The following is a 22121-nucleotide window of genomic DNA, read 5'->3' on the forward strand; positions in this document are numbered from 1 at the left end:
TTTAAAAAGCTAATGAGATCTTCTAAGAAGAGTTCAGCTAAACCTCCAGAATGCCATTCAAGGTTTAGAAATGAAAACAACGTCGCTCTTGGATATTTTGATTGCTGTTTGTGGTGTGAAGGGAGGGAGGCATCAAATGAGTTAATATGCTTGTTTGACACACCATAAGACAAGACAATATTTTATGGCTTACTGTAAATACCCTAGACTTGCTGAAAAACACTATTGGGTGACAGATGGATCAGGAGCACTGTCTTCATTACATACAGATGATTTTAATCAATTACTTACCTTAAAAAATAAATATGAGGCCACGGTGTGTACTGAGTAGACACAAACATCCCTACCTTGCAGGCGTTGTCTCCAGGACAGCCTTGGGTCACATTAACAAGAGACGGATGACGGGACACAGCAGTTGTTGAGTTGGGGAAGAATTCCAGCTTTTGGTTGTTGAGTCTTATATCCTGGATACAACCTTTGAAGAATCCGCCATGAACTTCCGTCTCCTGCCTGTCAGGCAGGCCGCCGACATAGAGCACGTCTCCTTTCTGGACTGTCCATGTAGGAGCAGAAATAAATCCCAGGCTTTGTGAAGACCGATACAGTTCCATTCCATTTGGCGTGATTGTCAATGATACAAAATGGACATTTCCATCACTCAGAACAACTTTTACTACTAATTTGGGAGATCTGGGAGTCAGCAGTGCTAGTCTTCCCTGCTCCAACCAGAGGCGGACATATTGAAAAGTGCTGTTTTCCAAAGCTAGAAGTAAGCCTGACGTTTTGTGTGTGCGGATGAACATGGAGATGCTGAAGTTTTGTCCATAACTCTCATCAACATGAAAGACAGCGTACCCAGTGGTGTCTTCCTGGCCAAATCTGCCTGCCACATACTCTTCAGTGTGCAAATGAGAGGAAAACAGTAAAAAAAAAAACAAAACTGTGTTAGCACTCAAAAGTAAGAAAGAGTATAAGCTGAAACACACACACACACACACACACACACACACACACACACACACACACACACACACACACACACACACACACTCTACTTTGTTTTCCAAGTTCAGGACAGCCTTACTCAAGAAATAACAAATCCAGTGATCCAGCCTCATTTTCTGAGCATCTAAGCTTACTTATTCTAAAAATAACTACATAGCCTCCTGAGTAGCTAGGATAACAGGTATGAGCCACCTGGCTAAAGAGTAAATATTTCTAATGGTTTTATTTTACCTATCTGTCTGTCTGTCTGTCTGTCTGTCTGTCTGTCTTTCTGTCTATACAAAAGTGCAAGAACTGAGCCAGGCACTAGATAGAGAGAAAGGAAAAAACTGAGTACACCCAGTGGGATAAAAGAAGAGCCCAGGGAAAATGGCCAGCCACCTCCGGAGGAAAGCGCTCACAGGATCATGAAAGGTTGGACAGCGCTCTCACGGAGAGCTAAAGTCAGTGGAGAACTGGAAATGGCCCACTGCATTTTGTGATCTAGAAATCACCATGGACCTTGACCAGAACACTGTCATGAAGATACTGCTGTCTTCATGTTTGTTTCATCCTGGTCTTAGCCAGAAAAAAAGAGCACAACCCAACATGTTTAGAGGTCGTGGTATGGTCCAGTAAAAATGAGGCTGGAGGTAAGACACACGTTGGTTTATGCAGAGCTCCCTGTGTTTGAAGACTTCCTGAATAAAGGCGACATTTTTCAGAACTCTGACATGATTTCCTACAGGAATGCTGCGCTTTTGAATCTGTTTTTGGAGACCGCCTGCTCCAGGCAACTACAGGTAAATTTCAAAGTGTACTGTTAGATAAAATAGCCTCTTTGAAGAGGTTAACATCTCAGAACACGGTGGCACTTTTATAGGGGATAAAATACTTAATAAGAAATCCTGGCTCTTGAAGCCCTTGAGTTCTGAGGCTGTACACGCTCCCTCCACTGCTCATCCTGAGGGGTTGGGTGGGTCCCTGCCGGTCAGCTACATCTCCCGAAGCCTCACTTTGTGGATCTGGATTCAAAGCCAGACCTCAGATCTGGTCCTCCCCACCCCCCACCACCCCAGAAGCAAGTCCTAATCTTCAGAAATCACAAGCGGGTAGTCCCAGGGTACAAAGTGCTACATGATCTTAGGAACACACAAAGTCACGTATGACAGACTTGACTATGCACATGGAGGTCTGGTTTTCATACATGTTAGTAACGTGTCCTGAAGATGGATAACAGGTACAGAAGAAGCAGGAAAAAGAAGTAAGTTTGGCAAGCTTCAGCGATTGATACAAGGTGAGGTTTGATGTGAATAAATGAAAGGCATGTCAAGCTAGGCACTGGTGGCTTATGCCTGGGACCCTGGCTACTCAGAAGTCTGAGATGTGAAGATTGAGGTTCGAAGCCAGCCTGGGCATTAACGTCTGTGAATCTCTGATCTCCGTTTAAATTGACTCAAGAAGTGATGCTAAGCTTATACAATGTATCTTCAAGAATTACAGTGTAGTTGGCACATGAAAGCTTTGAACAGATTTAGTTTCTCATAGGTATAGGGAAAGAATTGTTTGGGGACTCAAAATGGAAGACATGAGCTGCCCATTCCTCAAGCAGAGGTTTGAGCCACTATATGTGGCAGGCATGATGCTATATATATATATATATATATATATATATATAAGTCCAGCCACAGCCGAGTGCCTTGATTCATGCCTGTCATCCTAGCTACTCAGGAGGCTGTGATCTGAGGATCACGGTTCATAGTCAGCCTGGGTAGGAAAGCACTCATCTCCAATTAAGTACCAAAAAAGCTGGAAGTGGAGCTGTGGCTCAAGGGGTAGAGTGCTAGCCTTGAGCAAAATCAGCTCAGGGGCAGTGCCCAGACCCTGAGTTCAAGCCCCGGAAACTCGAATTCTATGCCCAAGTTCTATGCCCAAGAAACTCGAATTCAAAGGGGAGTCATTAGAGAATTCTTGAGAAGTCTGGTCTCAAATCTAGGTTGTACCGATGAAGATAAAACACGTGCACCTTGGGGAGACGATGCACACATGCTGATGCACACATGCTAAAGCACCAGCCAGGTCCGCGTTCTTACAAAACAGTACCAGGACATAGGGAGAGACCACTTTACCCACAGCCGTGCAGGCTCAGCTCAGGGAAACCTTGCTCAGAACACTCTGGATGAGACCATTTTGAGAATATCAACTTTCAGATGCCGTCAGTCCCCCTATCTTTTGCATTCAGTCAGCCAGTTAGAGCACCCCTTTAATCCACTGTTGCTTTCCATATGTGCCGTATTAGGAAAACCACGTGTGAGTGCTCCCCATGATTTGGGTGAAGTATGTGATTCTTTAGTCCATCTCCCTTGTGGGGATGATACACGTGTAAGGACGGAGAGACTCCAAGTTCTCATTACTACAGTTGAATATCACTTACAAATGAGTAAACACCCAGAGAACATTCCTCAGAGATAACAGCCAGGACGGAACATTTTAGCTCTACGACTAAGGAGAGACATGACAAACAGTTCTCCTTAAACCCATCGCAATCATTTTTTAGAAAAGACATGATCTTACAAGACTCCCTCCTGATGCGTAATGTCGTGACACAAATGTTCTCAGTGAGAACAGTGAGAGGGTTTAAAGAAACTGGGCTGGGGTGTGTGTGACTAACTAGAAGGGGTGCAGCCAATTTGGGGACATGGTTAAAAACATTTCATGATTTCCCTAGATGGGAAAAAAATAAAACCAGAACCCACTGGACTGACCTCTCTTGAATCCCTACACCAAGCGTCCTCTTCCCTTTCCCCTTCCCCGCTCCCCTCCTCCTTTCCCCTTGCCTTCCCCTCCTCCCTCCCCCACCCTGTCCACCACGGTCAGCAGGAGCTCCATTCACTGCATCTGGAGGCCAGTCCAAACTGGTGGGCATCTGTTTGTTATTTTGTAGATGTCGTAAAAATATTGCCTTGGGTCAATTAAATTTTTTTCTTCAAAAAGTGAACCATAAGCCTGGGCATAATTTCCCCCTTTTTTCTCCTCGAGAAATAATGACAAGACAACTTGCCACTCCACTTAAAATCTTACTCAGAGCGGGAAATGCCGTCCCTCATGGTCACACAGGACCGTGGCTTATAATGAATATTGTAGTCAAGGGGGAAGCGTGAATAGTTTCTAATAATTCTCAGCCATTTGAATGCGGAGTAGGGTATGCGCTCAGACTGGTTTTAATTTTATGTCCTATAAAGCAGAGGAGACAATTGACTTGGAGTAAATTACAGCCAAACTTCAAAGCAGACTGATAGAAACACCGCTCAGACATTTTTTTGAAGCCTGATGGTTATAATGAAAAGCCACAGGTATGTATTGATCACTATCAACAGCAGGCTTGGGAATGGTGTAGGAAATAAAGGATTTTGAAATATATTTCATGATTTGCTAGAGAAACAAGATCATGTTAATTATGACCTCTAGCAACTTTTGCAGTTTATACTGGTCACATTTTCTTTCTTCTTTTGTTTTTAAAATTGAGTTAAGCCAGCTATCTGTGTTCTTCAAGACCATCTTCTAAAAGTTACCTTTTGAGCCAAATTCATAGTTTGCTAATGTCCTAAACATAGACATGATTTTTGGAGCAGGTATGAACTGCATAGAAAAGAGGGTAGGAAAGCTTGCTGAGAATTTACTAACCACAGGGTATTTTGTGCTATTATGTGGCATTGGGCATTTTGTCCCCAAAAGTTCTTTTCTCTCTACCAAAGGGACTTTCCTCAACTAAGATTTATGATATTGTCTCTCACTATCCCTTATTCCCTCCCTCTGTTCCTCCCCTCTCTTCCCTCCCCTTCCCCCCCCTCCCCCGTTCCCGGTCTTGAATTTAGGATTTCATGCTCTTGGCTTTCTTGCTCAAAGTTGGTGCTCTACCACTTGAACCACATTCCCACTTCTGGCTTTTGAGTGGTTGGTTGGAGATAAGAATCTCATGGACTTTTCTGTCTGGGTTGGTTTTGAACTGTGATCAGATCTCAGCTTCCTGAGTAGTTAGAATTACAGGTGTGAGCCATCAGCACCTGGTTTCATAATAAGTTTCTGATATACAGTACCTGGTAAAATTCTCAGTGTACTTTATAAACACAGGTGGAAAACCCATGGACAGAAGCTCTCTGCTCATCCCTCCCGGCCCGCTGCGTGGCTTGCGCTCTAACCTCCTGTAGATGCCCTGGAAATGACCACACACCAGTGCACCTTTGTTTTCTCATTAGGAGGCTGTGGGTTTCCCAACAGTAATTGCAGTTTCCGTTCCTGCCCGCCCCCTTCTGTGTGCTGGTGCGCAGCCCTCTCTCACCTCTCAGACAGTCAGGTCCTGCATAAGGCCTGTCGCACTCACACCGGTAACTCAGCCACAGGTTCATGCAGCGTCCTCTGTTTTGACAGGTTTGCCCTGCACACCAGTCCTTTCTCAGGCAGCCCGTCTGGATGTTTAATGACCAGCCAGGGGCAGTGTTCTCCAGGGTAATGTGATTCCCGTCAAACAGAATGTCTTGGAGACAGCCGACGAACAGAGGCGTGGACGGTCCATCAGAGACGTTCAGGAGAGAGACGCCATGGTTGGCTGTTCCAGTCGGTAACCCACCCAAAAAAGAGCTCTGGGGAGCACACATTGAGTGATTGCTTTCCAGGGGAGCCCCGATAGTGCATTTCTCCTTACAGATGTCATCGATTAGGGCCAGGGTCACTGTCTCCCCGAACATCACCTGCACCGAATGCCATTCTCCATCACTGGTGTTGTGGGGAAGGGAGAGGTGCGCCTTTGACCGGCTGTGGCCGTGGATGGATAGGTGAACGCGCCCACGGAGCAGCTGCAGCGTCACAGACGTGTCTCCGAGGCCTCGGAACAGCAGCAGGGCATCCGGCTGGACGGTCTGAAACCTGAAGGACAGGTGGCAGGCAGAGCCAGTGGTGTTACCTGTGCTTCCTGGGACCCCCAGGAAGCCGCTGCCATTGAAGGAAAGCGTGGTGACCGTGTCACACACGGCCCCCGCGTGGCCCGCTGGACACAGGCAGGTGAACCCGTGCTGGCCATGCCGGAGGTGCGGGATGCACAGCCCGGCATTGAGACACGGGCCACCAGCGCAGCCCAGGAGGGCCTGCGAGCAGTCCTCTCCCCCGAAAGACGGCCAAGAACCGTTAGCAACTGGACAGTGGCACGCGAAGCCCCCCGGCAGGGCCTCGCACCTGCCGCCGTTCTGACAGGGGCTCGATGAACACTCGTCCACGTCTCCTTCACAGTGGATTCCTGTGAAGCAACACACAATAGATCCCAGTTACAGGAATTCAGGAGGAAGACATGTTCACAACATTCTCACACATAGTCTCCCAGCCCGTCAGCCTTAGAACCATAACAGAGTCAAATAAAATCCTCGAAGAGACTTCAAATGAGGGCCATCCTCCCACATGGGGTGGGCTGAGAAGAGCACTTACGGCGTGGAATTCTTCTTCTAAGATAGATGCACTGCCCACCATTGCCAGGCAGCCAGGGACGGTACAGCTCATAAATGCTGCTTCCGAAGGGATCCCAGCTACCAATGATGCACGTGTGGCCTCCTGCCGTGTGGCTGCTCTGTCCTCTCACCCCGTTCTACCTGGCGGTGGTGATTTTTGTCTTCTGTCTTGTCTGCCTCCAGATTCCCATGGAATTTCTAATCTCAAATTTTTTTCAGCTACAGATTTGGACATTACACAGCACAGAGCGCACGGAAGGCTTCCCGCATGATGCTCGTCTAACCCCCGGCATCTGTCCCACAACAAACTCCTACTTGCACTGTTAACTTTTTTTTAATGTCTTTTCCCTAGTTCTAAGACAAAGATACTTAATAATAGAATTATCAGAACATTTAAGTGAAGTAACAAGAAAAATAGTGACCATAGATACAAATGAACAAAGAGCATAAATAACAATTAACCTAGGTAGAGTACTTTCAATTCCCCAACATCTTCATTCAAGTGATAACATTTCTACTTACCCAAATCATTTGAGGTTTTCAAGGCTCCTATTCTTAGTTCTTTGTCACAGAGGAAATTGAGGTTTGGGAAGTGCAAAGGCTAAAGTCCTTAAGCATTTCTAACAATTTAATCCTAAATTAAGTAAGCTTTTAAAAATCCCATGTGATATGGACTTTTTTCTGATACATCAGCTCATTCGCATTTCTTGTTGTTGCTAATGTAATTGTCTTATTTTCCCATTTTATTCTACAGTTCCATGGGTGCTTTTGCCAATGGTAAACAGCCAGGCAGCATGGTCTTAAGCACACTTTCACTTTCTAGGCCTCAGTTTCCTCATCCACAAAATGGGATTCATCACAGCATTTATGCCAAAGAGCTTTGAAAAAGATGAAGCGACTTAATGCTCACAACAAATTGTTCTGTAACAAGTTCTCAGTAAGTGTCCATCATCAATAAGAAGCAATAAGCCAAAGAATAACCCTCTAGTGACAAATTTCAAGTAGTACTTGGCCACTAAGAGAGAAAATTTAGAAAGTGTAAGCACATACAGTGTCCCATAAATTGTAAATTTTTCATAAGGAGAGATTTATATAGATAACAAATTAGTGCAGATTCTCTTGAGATGAATGTTCCATGAATGAAAATGCTTGTTCTGTTCTTCCTTGTATGTCTTAACCACAATTGAATGCCTAGAAGGTGGTCATGATTTTTAAAAAATGAAATGATTCATGGTGGCATTCTTACAGTATTAAATATTATATAATGCATTTAATCTGATCCAGAGTTCAAAGTTCTCTTCTTACATGGACTTCCAAGTTAACTGAGGTAATTTAATCACTAACTATCTACTGCCATTTATGTCTCACACATTTAGGCTCTTAATTAGACTTACTGGGCTTCTAATCTCTATTTGGATAACTTTCACACAACTATGGTTACAGAAATTAAGCAAGCGTTGTGGAAATAGTGACACATGTTATGAAAAGCTGATGAACGGAAAGAATAGAGATGAAAATGTGCTGTTCTGTTATTCCATCATCTCAATAGATACAGAGAACTGGAATTTCAGAAACTACAGACAAAACTGAGTTCTAAAGGAGCACTCCAATGCATATTTAATTTAATAACTGATGCTGTGAAAAGTTTAAACTTACTTATTAGAGGGTATGGTGCTTAAATTTGATTTCTACACTATTTGGAAAAAATATTAATCAATAAGCACTCAGAGAAAATTCATCTGGGAAGAGTCGCACATTTTTGTCATTACAATCTTTGGTAGGAAGATCACAAGTTCAAAGCCAGCCTGGGCTATGATGCAAGACCTTGTTTCAAAGTAAACAAATAAATCAACTGATATAGAAACAAGCAAACAGAAATGAGGCATTTCCAGTAACTTATCATAAACAGAGTAGACTGCTGTGTGTTTCATAGTTAACATCTTGAGTGGGGAGATTTTCTTTGCCTCTCCACCAGATCCCATAATGACTTCTTTGCTCACATGTGGATAATTAAGCCCTGAGCACTTAAAACACACACAAATACACACACTAATTAAAATGGTGAGTCACATAATTTTCAAAAGCCTCAATGCAACATAGAATCAAATAAATCTTTGCCAGGTCCACTTCAGGCTGTCATGGGAGGGCCGAGGCTGGGAAGTTTCTTTCTCCTGCCTCTTTCCCTACCTCAATGGTCTCTGCCTCCAGAACACTGAGTGTTCTGGCTCCTGGGACACGAGAATTTGGAGAAAAGAATTCACAGAGAGAACAGGAAGTTTTCGGCCACGGGGTGCTGATCTGTTCCATGTCCTCTGAACCTGGTGGAGACTTTAATGTCGCCATTTCTGAGGCCCTTGGAGTCTCTTTCTGCTTCTGCAGCTGAAGCCACTTCACCCGGGTGACAGGCATGGGGGGGGGGCGCCTTCCCCGAGACTGTTCATGGCTGCTCTCTCTCTGCTCATGGCTGCTCTCTCTGTTCATGGCTGCTCTCTCTCTGCTCATGGCTGCTCTCTCTCTGCTCATGGCTGCTCTCTCTCTGCTCATGGCTGCTCTCTCTCTGTTCATGGCTGCTCTCTCTCTGCTCATGGCTGCTCTCTCTCTGCTCATGTCTGCTCTCTCTGTTCATGGCTGCTCTCTCTCTGTTCATATCTGCTCTCTCTCTGCTCATGGCTGCTCTCTCTCTGCTCATGGCTGCTCTCTCTCTGCTCATGGCTGCTCTCTCTCTGCTCATGGCTGCTCTCTCTGCTCATGGCTGCTCTCTCTCTGCTCATGGCTGCTCTCTCTCTGCTCATGGCTGCTCTCTCTGTTCATGGCTGCTCTCTCTGCTCATGGCTGCTCTCTCTGTTCATGGCTGCTCTCTCTCTGCTCATGGCTGCTCTCTCTGTTCATGGCTGCTCTCTCTCTGCTCATGGCTGCTCTCTCTGTTCATGGCTGCTCTCTCTGTTCATGGCTGCTCTCTCTCTGCTCATGGCTGCTCTCTCTGTTCATGGCTGCTCTCTCTCTGCTCATGGCTGCTCTCTCTGTTCATGGCTGCTCTCTCTCTGCTCATGGCTGCTCTCTCTGTTCATGGCTGCTCTCTCTCTGCTCATGGCTGCTCTCTCTCTGTTCATGGCTGCTCTCTCTGTTCATGGCTGCTCTCTCTGTTCATGGCTGCTCTCTCTCTGCTCATGGCTGCTCTCTCTGTTCATGGCTGCTCTCTCTCTGTTCATGGCTGCTCTCTGCTCTGCTCATGGCTGCTCTCTCTCTGCTCATGGCTGCTCTCTGCTCTGTTCATGGCTGCTCTCTCTGTTCATGGCTGCTCTCTCTCTGCTCATGGCTGCTCTCTCTGTTCATGGCTGCTCTCTCTCTCTGCTCATGGCTGCTCTCTGCTCTGTTCATGGCTGCTCTCTCTGTTCATGGCTGCTCTCTCTGCTCATGGCTGCTCTCTCTGTTCATGGCTGCTCTCTCTCTGTTCATATCTGCTCTCTCTCTGTTCATGGCTGCTCTCTCTCTGCTCATGGCTGCTCTCTCTGTTCATGGCTGCTCTCTCTCTGTTCATGTCTGCTCTCTGCTCTGTTCATGGCTGCTCTCTCTGTTCATGGCTGCTCTCTCTCTGTTCATGTCTGCTCTCTCTCTGTTCATGGCTGCTCTCTCTCTGCTCATGGCTGCTTTCTCTGTTCATGGCTGCTCTCTCTCTGTTCATGGCTGCTCTCTCTGTTCATGGCTGCTCTCTCTCTGTTCATGGCTGCTCTCTGCTCTGCTCATGGCTGCTCTCTCTCTGCTCATGGCTGCTCTCTGCTCTGTTCATGGCTGCTCTCTCTGTTCATGGCTGCTCTCTCTCTGCTCATGGCTGCTCTCTCTGTTCATGGCTGCTCTCTCTCTCTGCTCATGGCTGCTCTCTGCTCTGTTCATGGCTGCTCTCTCTGTTCATGGCTGCTCTCTCTGCTCATGGCTGCTCTCTCTGTTCATGGCTGCTCTCTCTCTGTTCATATCTGCTCTCTCTCTGTTCATGGCTGCTCTCTCTCTGTTCATGGCTGCTCTCTCTCTGCTCATGGCTGCTCCTGCTCTGCTCATGGCTGCTCTCTGCGCAGTCCCACAGCCCTGGTTTAGGCGCTTCACTCTCACTTCACCAAATCTCTCCAGGGGTTCACCTGTGAGGAGGCTCCTGCTCACAGGGACCTTCCCCACCAGGACCTCAGAATTCATGGCATCCCTGACCTGCAGTTGCAGGAAGGTCAGATCCCCGCTCCAGCTCAGCACATGAAGTCCTGCAGATAACAGGGAGTCATGCGTGGTTTCTTCCCCAAGTGGTTTAGTGGGGAGGCAGGTCCTCTCTGTGAAGAGCTAAGTGATAGCACCACATAACACAGCATGGAAGAAGCATCCCTGGACCGGGCTGCTGCACCTCCACTACCACAGCCTTCCTTGAGGCCGGTCTTGGAGAATTTGTGGGAGACAGGGTTTAATACACATTTCAGGAATGAGTCAGGCTGACCAAGGCATTGTTGCAGGTTCAAACAAGAATAAACAGCACACTCCTCAGTGGAAAAGCTGAAGACATTAACGAGCAACACTGAGCTCATCAGTGTGGAGGATTTATGTAGGAGAATCAATAAAGGGTGTAGCCAATGTAGATAGGATTTTAATATTTTATTTTTATTTGTTCACTAACTTATTCTCTGGCTGGGGAAGTGGCAATCGTTGGACAGAAGGCCAAGATGATTTCTCATAATTATCTGTCTCACGGGAGACAGAACACACAGAGGTGACAATAAAAGAAAGACAGACGCCAGATCCTTGTACTACACAGCTATCAAAATCACCCACACCTGTAGCTAGTGTAGCCTGGCATGGGTTTCCTCTGTACCATTTACAATTGCCTTTCTTTTATTGTCAGTCCGTAAGTACAGATGGCAGCTACCATATGCCCACTGTATTCTTCTATTCCATACAATCCATGTGTTTGGTCTCACATGCAATAACTTCTAATAAGTTAATCACGCAATTCCTTTCAGTTTTAAAATTTGCTATCACTTAAGGAAAGAAGAGAGAAACCTGATGTTAAGGTCAGAAATCTGAAAAATAAACATAATTAACGGAAAAGTAGAATGATAACTAAGAATGACAGCCAAGATTTGTGCTTTTACCACTTTCAAGATCAAGTATTTATTTGACGACTCAGTAAAATCAAAGTGGGAAAACACTGAAAATAGCCTCACCGGTTATTTCATTAACTGAGTGAAGAAAAAGATCTGCTGACAATCAAAATACATAGTCAATATTCATGCAGTCACCAGTGTAGTTCATTCTTCTTACCTGGGTGTTTTATTTGACAGAAAATTTATGTTCAAGTATTTTGATCATAAGGCAGATTATTTGAAGTTTACTGTTATTTTGTATTAGCAGGTTTAATTTTATTAACTAAAAACCACTTCTTTTCCTCAAGCTCTTTTTAGCTTACTATCTGATTGAATGGCAGCATCGCATTTAAAAAATAATTTTGACAGGGAAATGGTCTATGGTATATAATAATCAGAATCTATTCATAGGTAAATGGAGAACTGGGCATGGTTGCACATGCATGTAATTTTAGCACTAAGAAGGCTGAGATAGGAGGATTGTCAGTTCAAGGCAAGCTTGGACTATAGAACCACAGCCAGATCTTATCTCAAGGAGAAAGAAAGAAAGCAAAAATTTTTTTAAAAAAGAGAAAAATAAAGAGGGAAATGAGAAGAAAAGGGGGCAAAAAAGAATAACACAACTCTTAAAGTTTATATGCTATAATTTTCACTCTATTACCAGTGAACTGCATGGTACAAAGTTACTTCTAAAAAGATATGTGAAAAATAAGTAAGTTTCAGGGATCCAAGACATGCTCATTAAATATGCACAAGATCCTAGCTTCAAGCCCTGGAATCATAAATTACAATAAAAGACAAAGTCAAGTCTTATCATCACCTGCTACAATTGGCTTGGCATTTTTCTTCATTTCAATAAATAGAAATTTGAGAAGAAATTAAATAGAAAAACTCAGGGCTCCACACATACACATTTCTCTTCTTTAAAAGTTCTCCTTTACATGTGACAGTGGTATCTCTTACAACACAGACAACTGATTGCTCACAAAACATCTTAAAAACTCTAGGGACGGCGCCATGTATTTTAGATAAATAAGAAGAAAACAGGAAGTTACCTATGAGGAGCACCATTAGAATGTGAAAACCTTCTGTCCTGTGTCCAAACATGTTTCTGGGAAGCAAGGGAGGAGCGAGGTTTCCCCAAGCATCTGGGGAGTCAGAATGGGGTCTGGTGAGTTAGCAGTACCGTGTCCAGAAGTGTGGTCTGGTTTTTCAAGGCCATTGTCTTCCTCTTAAGTAGCAAATGTAATGCAAGGGCTTGGTTTTTCCTCTCCAGCTGGTTCATCGGGGCTTAGTATAAGACTCATCTGTGCTACTTACCAGGCTGCCTGGCTGTGTTCTTAGATCCAATTCCTGATCCACACCTGGTGCTTCCTAGAGTTCACAGTCACATGACCATAATATCACAGAGCATCAACACTCCCATTTTGGGAAAATAAGGTCTGAGGAATTTCAATGCAGACTGATAAGTCAGGGAAAATTAGGATTTGATTTAAAATCTTTTTTTCATAAAGGAATGATGGTTTTGTTTTGAACAGTGGTGAAAAACTTTAAGACAACCTCAAATTGATAGACCTCAGTGGGAAATAGAACAGAGAGAAAAATTAAAACAAAACAACAGGAGCATTTGTCCACAGAGACTGAGTCTTGCAAGTATGAAGCCCTGAATTCAAAGCCTAGGATAGCCATAAAACAAATAACAACCACCTAGAGGAGATATAACTTCTCAGGTGAAGACATATGGGTGACAGCCAACAATAAATTTAATGTGGTAATAATTGTTAACACTTATGGACTGTATCATACTTTCATGTATACAGTAACAATGATATGTTATTTCGATTTACCATTGAAGTATGGATTCATGGTGATGTGGCTTCTAGAAGTTTCTTATGGCACTTGGTCTGTCATGGTAGATGATAGTGTTCAGAACAAAGGAGATGTCGGGCCGTCTTGAGAGATGTTGAACATAGAAGCAAAATCAATATCTAAAGAGTATAGGATGGTAATCAATAGTGAAAGTCCTCAACAACATGCAAAGTTACCTATACTTTTGAAACCAGAAATACAAGAAAATATGAAGTATATTAAGTATTTTAATAAGAAATTATTGCTGAGTGCTGGTAGTTCACACCTGTAATCCTACCTGCTCAGGAGGCTGAGATCTAAGGATCGTGGCTCTCATTATCAACTAATCACCAAAAATCCTGGAAGTGGGGCTGTGGCTCTAGTGAAGAGCACTACCCTTGAGCAAAACAAGCTCAGGGACAGTACCTAGGCCCAGAGTTCAGGCTCCAGGACTGCCACCCTTAAGGATATTAGAGAAATGTGGAGTCATTAATGGTGGTGTATATTGTATAACATCTCATTTGGCATAAAGCAAGGATGTTTCTGAGAAGCTCATTCCTTTCTTCTCATTACCACGTCACCGTGAAGTGATGAGAGTCACAAGCACTCGGTCTCTAGACCTGGTATTTATTTATGTCAATACTGTATCTCAGATAAGAAGTACTGAGCCCAGTGGAAGACTTTATTCTATCTTCCAACAAAAGGCAAAACAGCAAAAATGCTTTGCATTTCAGTACTATGTTTCCCTTTATTTCACCCTTCCAAGTCCCACGGAGGCTCCGTGGGTAAATGATTTTTAGCTTTTTTGTGGATGAACATTAAAAAGTACAGCATTGCACATTCTCACCCTTGTTGACGTTGCTTTGAAAAGTCATCTCAGAGAAACTCAACCCCGATCAACCCGAACGATCGTAATTGACTTTGATCAGTAAATCATCAAGAGTGGCTCTGCTCTGGCTCAGCCGCTTTTTTCTTCTTCTTGTCAAAAGTGAATGATTAAACACTTGAGTTAGGGTGAATTACAAAAACCTGCTTTGTATTTGGTTGAATGTGTTGCTACTCCAAGTACGGTTTGCCTTCTCCCGGCCACGCTAAGAATTGGCTTTGCATTCTTTAGCGGTGCTGTTTGTCGTTTCTCGCAAATTTATTAATATTTTCATTCTGCACAGCAACAAAAATAATGTCATAGGCCAAGTGAATTATGGGTCTGGGAAGGCCTGTTTGACACACAAGGCCCTGTACAATCTGGCTTTTATTTATCACCAGCATTACTTTCCACTGCCTACTACATAAATGCTCTGTATTTAAACATACTCTTAGCAGAAAAAAAACTGAGACTCATTCAACACACACACCCCTCCCCCACACACTTACTCAAAATCCCAACTTGCTGTCAGGACTCCGGGCCCTTGTTTCTCCTCATTCTTATTGGAATGTTTCTCTCTGGTAACTCATGTGTTTGGTTTCAAACATCCGAGTCTAATCCATGCAAACCCATACGAAGCCCTTGTTGTAATGCTTCTTATTGTGTGACATTAGCGAGCTGTTTTCCCAAACTCTATTGCAAGAGTTGTAACCTTGAAGGCATCTGCCTTTACGTTCTAGTGCACGGTGTTATTCTATACAGTCCCATATTTATATAGTATCCTATGCCACACAATAATAGAGTGTGATGCATATAATCTTCAAGTAAATATATGCAGCATATCACACTTGGCAAAATTAAATATCCATTTGGTCTTTTTCTCAGGTATGGAGAGCATGATGTGTTAGAAGAGAGTGATGGTCTTTATTCCCTGAGCAAATAATGATTCTAGCAATTCATAGATGTCCAAAGTTCCTACAAAAATGAACATTACAGGTCTACAAATTACCTGAAAATAAATACAAGCTCTAGTCTGCGATTTATTGCTATTGCATTTTCTGGAGAGATAATTTTTAGTAGTAAGTCTTTAAAATTTTATATGATCAGGATTGTTCTTGTGGGGTGAGTGATATGTTGAGAAATGCCAATTCGAAAGCTACCTTCCATCCGGGTGCCAGTGGCTCACGCCTGTAATCCTAGCTACTTAGGAGGCTGAGATCAGAGGATCACAGTTCAAAGCCAGCCTGGGCAGGAAAGTCTGTGAGACTCTTCAATAAACCGCCAGAAAAGCGGAAGTGGCGCTGTGGCTCAAGTGGTAGAGTGCTCACCTTGAGCTGAAGAGGTGAGGGACAGTGCCCAGGCCCAGAGTTCAAGCCCCACAACCAGAAAACAACAACAACAAAGAAAGCCACCTTCCTAGAATTTGGATTTGTAAATATTCATTGGGCTCATCTTTACAAACATCCCAGGTAATTCCAACAGGTGTGGCCTAAAACTTTCAGCACCATTCCAAAGGGGTGATGATTTTTTAAACGCTGCAAAGTTGTGATTAAAAGAAAAAAGAAGTCTTTCAGAGATTCAAATTGGATTCATTCATGTAAATGTTTAAGCGTGGGATGGATCTGAGCTGTCCCCAATAGCGATCCTGATCTTCTAAGCAAATCAGCCCGTTGATTGCAGTCTCAAGCTAAGAAGCTACCCCTACTTCACCAAAATATTTCTTTAAATTACTGTTTAGCCAAACTCTGGAGTCTCTAGCCTGCTGTGGATCACCACAGATGGTATCTATTAACGAAGCAGATTTTATTATCGTTCTTCATAAAATAAACCGAACCCTTTCCAAACTCAGCTAGCCCTCCACTATGCATTTACTCTTTTTTCGTGAGTATATTCTTAAGACTTTTTCTTTTTAAATGGCACCTGTAAAAAACATACATTGACTTATCTTTTTAACCACGTGTTCATTGAGAAAGCCTATTCAATAAATATGGAGGAGGACACAGGCTTTTCAAGGTCAAATATTCCAGTCATGACGCCAATTAAATGTGCGGACTTGCAGGAGTTACTGAGTCTCTCCTCGTCCTAACTTTCTCAGTAGCAAAATGAGAGGCAGCACTCTGGTAACTGGGTCAATTAAGTTAATTAATTTGTAAATACTTTTGAAACTATACTGTCATGCAACTAGAGAGCTAAATAGTCCTTTTCATGCTTTGGACTTGACACTTGTTGGAAAAGTGAAAACAAAAATTCCTCTAATTAAAAAATTCCAAAAATGAAATTTGCAATGTGAATTTGAATTAGAAATATGTCTCTCTTTTGAATTCTAAATGCTATCTAATTAAAACTGAAGAATAAAGACTAAAAGAGTGGCTCAAATAGCAAGCTGAGGGTCCCAAGTTCAATCCCTAGTACCACCAATAAGTGAATGAGCTAATTAATACATAAATTTAGGATAGTCAGAAGGCCCTAGGTTTGATCCTCAGGGCCGTAAAAATATGCAGGATATGTGAGCACATGATTAACAACAGTGTCTGCTATTTAGTAGATGATGTACAGGTCATTCTGCTGAGCATTTTACACCTTATTTGTCACAATCTCACAGTGAAGTAGAGATTAAGTTGAATATACTGAATCATAGAGAGCTTATAAATCTTACCCAAACCCACAGAATTAGAAAACCACAGAGCCAGAATTTAAATTCATATCTGACAGATCTAAAGATGCCTTCATTACACTTAGATCTGTCATAGATATGATGATATATCGACAGAGAGCAAAAAGGGTTGAGAAGTATGAGCAACAATAACAATGTGGGTTTTTTTTAAATGCAGGACACATCTTTAGTCTATAACATCATCTGTTTCATATCTTCTGTCTACATATATTAAAACACATATGAAGATGTAAAAAAGATACAAACCAACAAAATACTAAAAAATAAAATCAAAAGGTAAATCATTGTCTGAATTGGAGGCAGTGCCTAACTTGGAAACCAAAGGTGCTGAATTTAACAAATCCAATAGGAATCAAGGAAAGCAGGCGCTCAGTGGTGCCCGAACTCATCTCCCAAATCCATCCATCCTTCGAAACAGGACAAAAGCCAGGGCCTCTCACTCCACGAGGTGCAGTCCAGCTCAGAGTCCAGGGGCCTGAGAGGAAACTGGGCATCTGCCACTCCCTGAAGAAGAGATTTCCTCTTCCAGTCTTCCATTGTCTTCAAAATGGCCTCAAAAGATGGCAGCCGGGAGGGATGAAGAGATGAGACGAAGAAAGGCAGAGGACTGCGTGCACTGGACATAGTGCCATGGGAGACAGCTGCCTGGGAGAAAAATCACAGCTGGCACTGGGGTCTGCTTGTCTTCCACCAGTTACATTGACAAATGAAATGGGTGAGACCTCACTTCAGGGCAGAGGCGTCACTACTGACCAGCAGTAACCCGATGACCAGGAGCCCCCTTCCTACTGTAGATGTAGGGTGGAGTTTTTGGTGAACATGGCCAATGACAGTCACAAGTGTACTAAAAATGCTGGGCCTAGTTCAGAAAACAGAAGGAAAAAGGGGGAAACGCCTTCCCTCTTCCCAGGGTCACGCATGAGTTAGGATGATCTGACACTCCACGAAACTTGACTAATGGGTAACGTTCACTGGCTCTGATGAAGATGAAATCCCAGGAAAGTGATCCCCAAGACTGTCTGGCCTCCAAGTCACCAAGATCAAGAATGGAGCATCCGCCCATCTCCTGTTCATCCCACAGGCCAGAGTCTCTGCTTCACTCAGGCCTCTTGGCATAGTGACGCGACTCCTGCAGAAGACACTAGTTACACACGCCTCACTCACATCCTTCCGCTGGATCTTCCTTAAGAACAAATGAGATTTTCCCCAAACCCATCAGCAACCTTTATGTCACACTGCTTCTAAATAAATCCATGGCAGAAAGAGGGCAAATTAGGTCTGTTCTTTGCCACTGGGAATGGAATCAGCATCCATTAAGGTACTTGGCTATTAGGAAAAGGGGAAAGAAATGAACGTTCTCTTGGGAATGAGTAAAAAAAAGTGGAATTGCACAGTGACTGGATAAATATGTACCCACATATATATCTCCATATCCATCATTCCTCTCTAGTGCTTCACAAAAGAAAGGAAACATTACCGAACAATCTGGAAATTCGATTTACAAAGGGACGTGCAGAAAGGATAGAATGTATCTGGTTTACAAAGGAGCATGCAGAGAGTTTAGAATGTATCTTTATTTCATTACTCAGAAAGATGATTTGGGTACTGAGTGGGCTGACCCCTTTAATACCAGACGGCTTTGAAGGATGCACCGCCATCTACTGGTCATTCCGCCTAACTTCAGAACCCTTGATGCATTGAGTAGAAATAGGTGTTTGAGCACTTGCTTTGTAGTAGGCATTTGGTAAAACTTGGTTTTATTGAGTTATTCCTCATATAGAATAGGCAGGCTTATTTATGGCATCCTATGTGAATGATGCCGATCTCCTGGTATTTACATTCACATGGAAACTTCTCCTCGAGTCTATGGAATTAGGAACTACTTTCTAAGCAATAAGATATGGCAAAGGCAAGATGTCACCTAGATGCGCCACAAGGTTCACAACTTCCATCTGGCTGGAAAACTCTGGATGGTCTTGGTCAGACTGCCTGTGTTAGAGAGGAGCCCTTCTGATGGATGGAAACCGACCAACCTCTCATAGTGTGGGAGACTGTGGGGAGAAGGTCCTCAGTTGAACCAACCCTTTTACTACAGTCGCATGAGCAGCTGCAGTGGAAAGCTCCGGCAGGTGTTATTGTGAGCTTCATGGGTTTGGGACATTTTCTTAAAAAAAACTAATATATAATTAACATATGATAATAACAATGATGAACGTGGTATCGTAGTTTTATAGACAGTAATTTAGCCAACAATACAGACTGGGAAAAAGACAAGCCAGAATTCAAGCCCAGATCTCTTGGCTTCCCTAAATCATGTCCTTATTTTCTCTATCAAGGTGTTTGACCATTTCTTGTTGGCCAGGCAATGGAAAAAAGCTCAGGGGCCCCAGCAAACATGACTATTTTCATTGTTCCAGAATTCCTTAATGCATCTTTCTTGCCGCATTGTGACAATAGCTCAGGTCTTTTTATGGCTGAGTGATATTCTTTGTAAGAATGGAAGGCATGCACACACATGTGTGTAAGGGTGTGTGTGAGTGTGTGTGAGTGTGTGTAGAACCTGCTACCAGCAGAGAAGGTTTAAGTTGGGCCCCTAAGGAGAGAGAAGTGGAGCAGAGAAATCTGGGATGTCTAAACATTGGAAAACACGGAGTATTGGTTTGCTGTATGTCTTATAGAGAACAAGAACAGAGGAGCTCCATGCCAGGCACTGGTGGATCACGCCTGTAATCCTAGCTACTCAGGAGGCTGAGATCTGAGGATCATGGTTTTAAGCCAGGCCAGGCAAAAATGTTTCTGTGAGACTCTTATCTCCAATTAACCACTCAAAAATCAGAAGTGGAGCTGTGGCTCAAGTGGTAAAGCACTAGCCTTCAGCCATAGGGACAGTGCCCAGGCCCAGAGTTCAAGTTCCAAGATCAGCAAAAAAAGAAGAAGAAGAAGAAGAAGAAGAAGAAGAAAGAAGAAGAAGAAGAAGAAGAAGAAGAAGAAGAAGAAGAAGAAGAAGAAGAAGAAGAAGAAGAAGAAGAAGAAGAAGAAGAAGAAGAAGAGAAGAAAAGAAGAAAGAAGAAGAGGAAGAGGAAGAAAAAGAATAGAGGAATTCCAATGTTCTCAATGCAAAGGGTAAACGTTGAACTATAGAGCATGCTAAATTAGATTCATGGCCTAACGCATTATTCTGTCTGGGAGATATACAGTTTGATAATCGGGGGTCTAATTGTCTACTAACACAGGGCCTATGCATAGATCAACACATACATCCCCCAGGGAATAGCAAGTACCTCTCCCTGCACGGTCCTTTTGCCGGTGTTTACTTAACATCTGAAATCTGCCTTGCTGTTTGGCTATGGCCACGGGAAGTCCAGAAAAGCAAACATGGGAACCTACAGTCTCACATTCTCGCATCAGCAGATGCCATTTCCTCCCCCAGGACGCCCCCCGGCCCGGGCAGGCCTGCTGAACGTCCAGCCGGCGTGCGTTCTGCATTTGATCCTTGGCATTTTAACTTACGTTTTATGGCCAGCTCCACTCATATTGACTCACTTCAGTGAGACTTCGGAGGCCTTTCATGTTCTACCTGTTATGAAACAGCGTTTCCCTTTCCCTTTCCCTTTCCCTTTTTGCTTTCCCTTCTTTCTCTTTCTAGGTCTGATAGACAGCCAGCCTTTGCATGCCTCCAGTGACAATGGCGTCAGACAGTGAATGCTCAGACAAACACCAAGACAAGTCAGCATCACACTCGAACACACTACCTGGAATTCTAACGGTGGGTGCAAAGCACATTTGTTTCCATCTGAAAATAAAGAAATATATATATAGATAGATAGATATTCTTTCTGTTTCAGCTGATTCTCAAGGTAGTATTAATGATGATTATTTTGTGCTCAAGCATATAATTCTGGTGTGTTTTTTCTTTTTTTTTTTTGCCGGTCATGGGACCTGAACTCTGGGTCTGGGCGCTGTCCCTCAGCTCTTCAGCTCAAGGCTAGCGCTCTACCACTGGAGCCACAGCGCCACTTCTGGCTTTTTCTGTTTATGTGGTGCTGAGGAACCGAACCCAGGGCCTCATGCTTGCAAGGCATGCACTCTACCGCTGAGCTACCTTCCCAGCCCCCTGGTGTGTTTTTTCTGTGCCAGCCCATTCCTTCGCTCTTCAGAGCACGCTTGAATTGGAAGTGATGAAATATGGAAATTATGGACACAGGATGACCGTCAGCTGCGCAGAATTCCACCCCAGCTGTCTGTGTCTGAGCCCCTCGCTCTGCCGGCCCCTCCTGAGTGGGTCTTTGCTGGACCATGACATTTGGAGGGTGAAGAATGACTCCTGTGTATGTGTGGGACTATGTCAAATATATTCGTGAGGCATTTCTACACATGCATACACACATGCCATGTACGCGCATGTGCACACACAATCGGTCCTTTGATCTGTGAATTCCACGTTTCTCATGTCACTGACATCAGACTGAGTACATCAGGAAAACAGGCATCTACACTGCACGTGCTCAGACTTGGTGTGTCATTATTCCCTAACAAGAGAGCATCACAACCACATGCTGCGAGGAGTTTCAAGAGATGCAGAACTCACTCCAACGCAGGGAAGTGTGTCCGCAGACTCTGTGCAAACGCTGGGCCGGGGTGGGTGAGCGGCCCGGATTTGGGCATCGGCAGAGGTCCTGGAACGCGTTCCCTGAAGACGCTGAGAGGCGGTGGTTACTTCCTTGGCTGGAGAGTGGGCAGCGAGCACCCCGGGGGGGGGGGAGAGGCAGACTAGAGGAGACACCGTACGACGCAGGATCTAGGAACCCCAGAATGAGGTCATTTTGTACCGGTCTGGCCTTGGCCAGCATTGCTCTGAGCTTTTAAGTGACATTGATTTGTGAGATGTGGTGGGCAGGCCTGGAATCCCAGCACTTGATCAAAGAAGGCAGAGTAACAAGAGCTTGAGAGTGAGCCCGGGCTGTATGTGGAACACTGTCTCAACAAACAACCAGAGCTTGGCTCTAATGGTACAGCACCAGCCTAGCAAGACGAAGTCCTGAGAGCAAACTCCAGTCCATCAAATATGTGCACGTGCGTGCACACACACACACACACACACACACACAGAGGAACCTACACACCTACACACACTCCAG

General features: G+C 44.0%; 1 protein-coding gene across 1 annotated transcript in view; it reads right to left on the reverse strand.

Annotated features, from left to right (window-relative positions):
• The window catches only part of Crb1 (crumbs cell polarity complex component 1), a 118838-nt gene that overhangs the window by 37829 nt on the left and 58888 nt on the right, over nucleotides 1-22121 (reverse strand). The window contains 4 exon segments of the mRNA XM_070041432.1: nucleotides 348-895; nucleotides 5324-6283; nucleotides 10851-10857; nucleotides 22073-22103. Coding sequence (XP_069897533.1) covers nucleotides 348-895; nucleotides 5324-6283; nucleotides 10851-10857; nucleotides 22073-22103 — 1546 coding nt within the window.

The sequence above is a fragment of the Dipodomys merriami genome, unplaced genomic scaffold (genome assembly GCF_024711535.1).
Source record: "Dipodomys merriami isolate MVZ:Mamm:240054 unplaced genomic scaffold, mDipMer1.0.p SCAF_31, whole genome shotgun sequence".
Classification (NCBI taxonomy): domain Eukaryota; kingdom Metazoa; phylum Chordata; class Mammalia; order Rodentia; family Heteromyidae; genus Dipodomys; species Dipodomys merriami.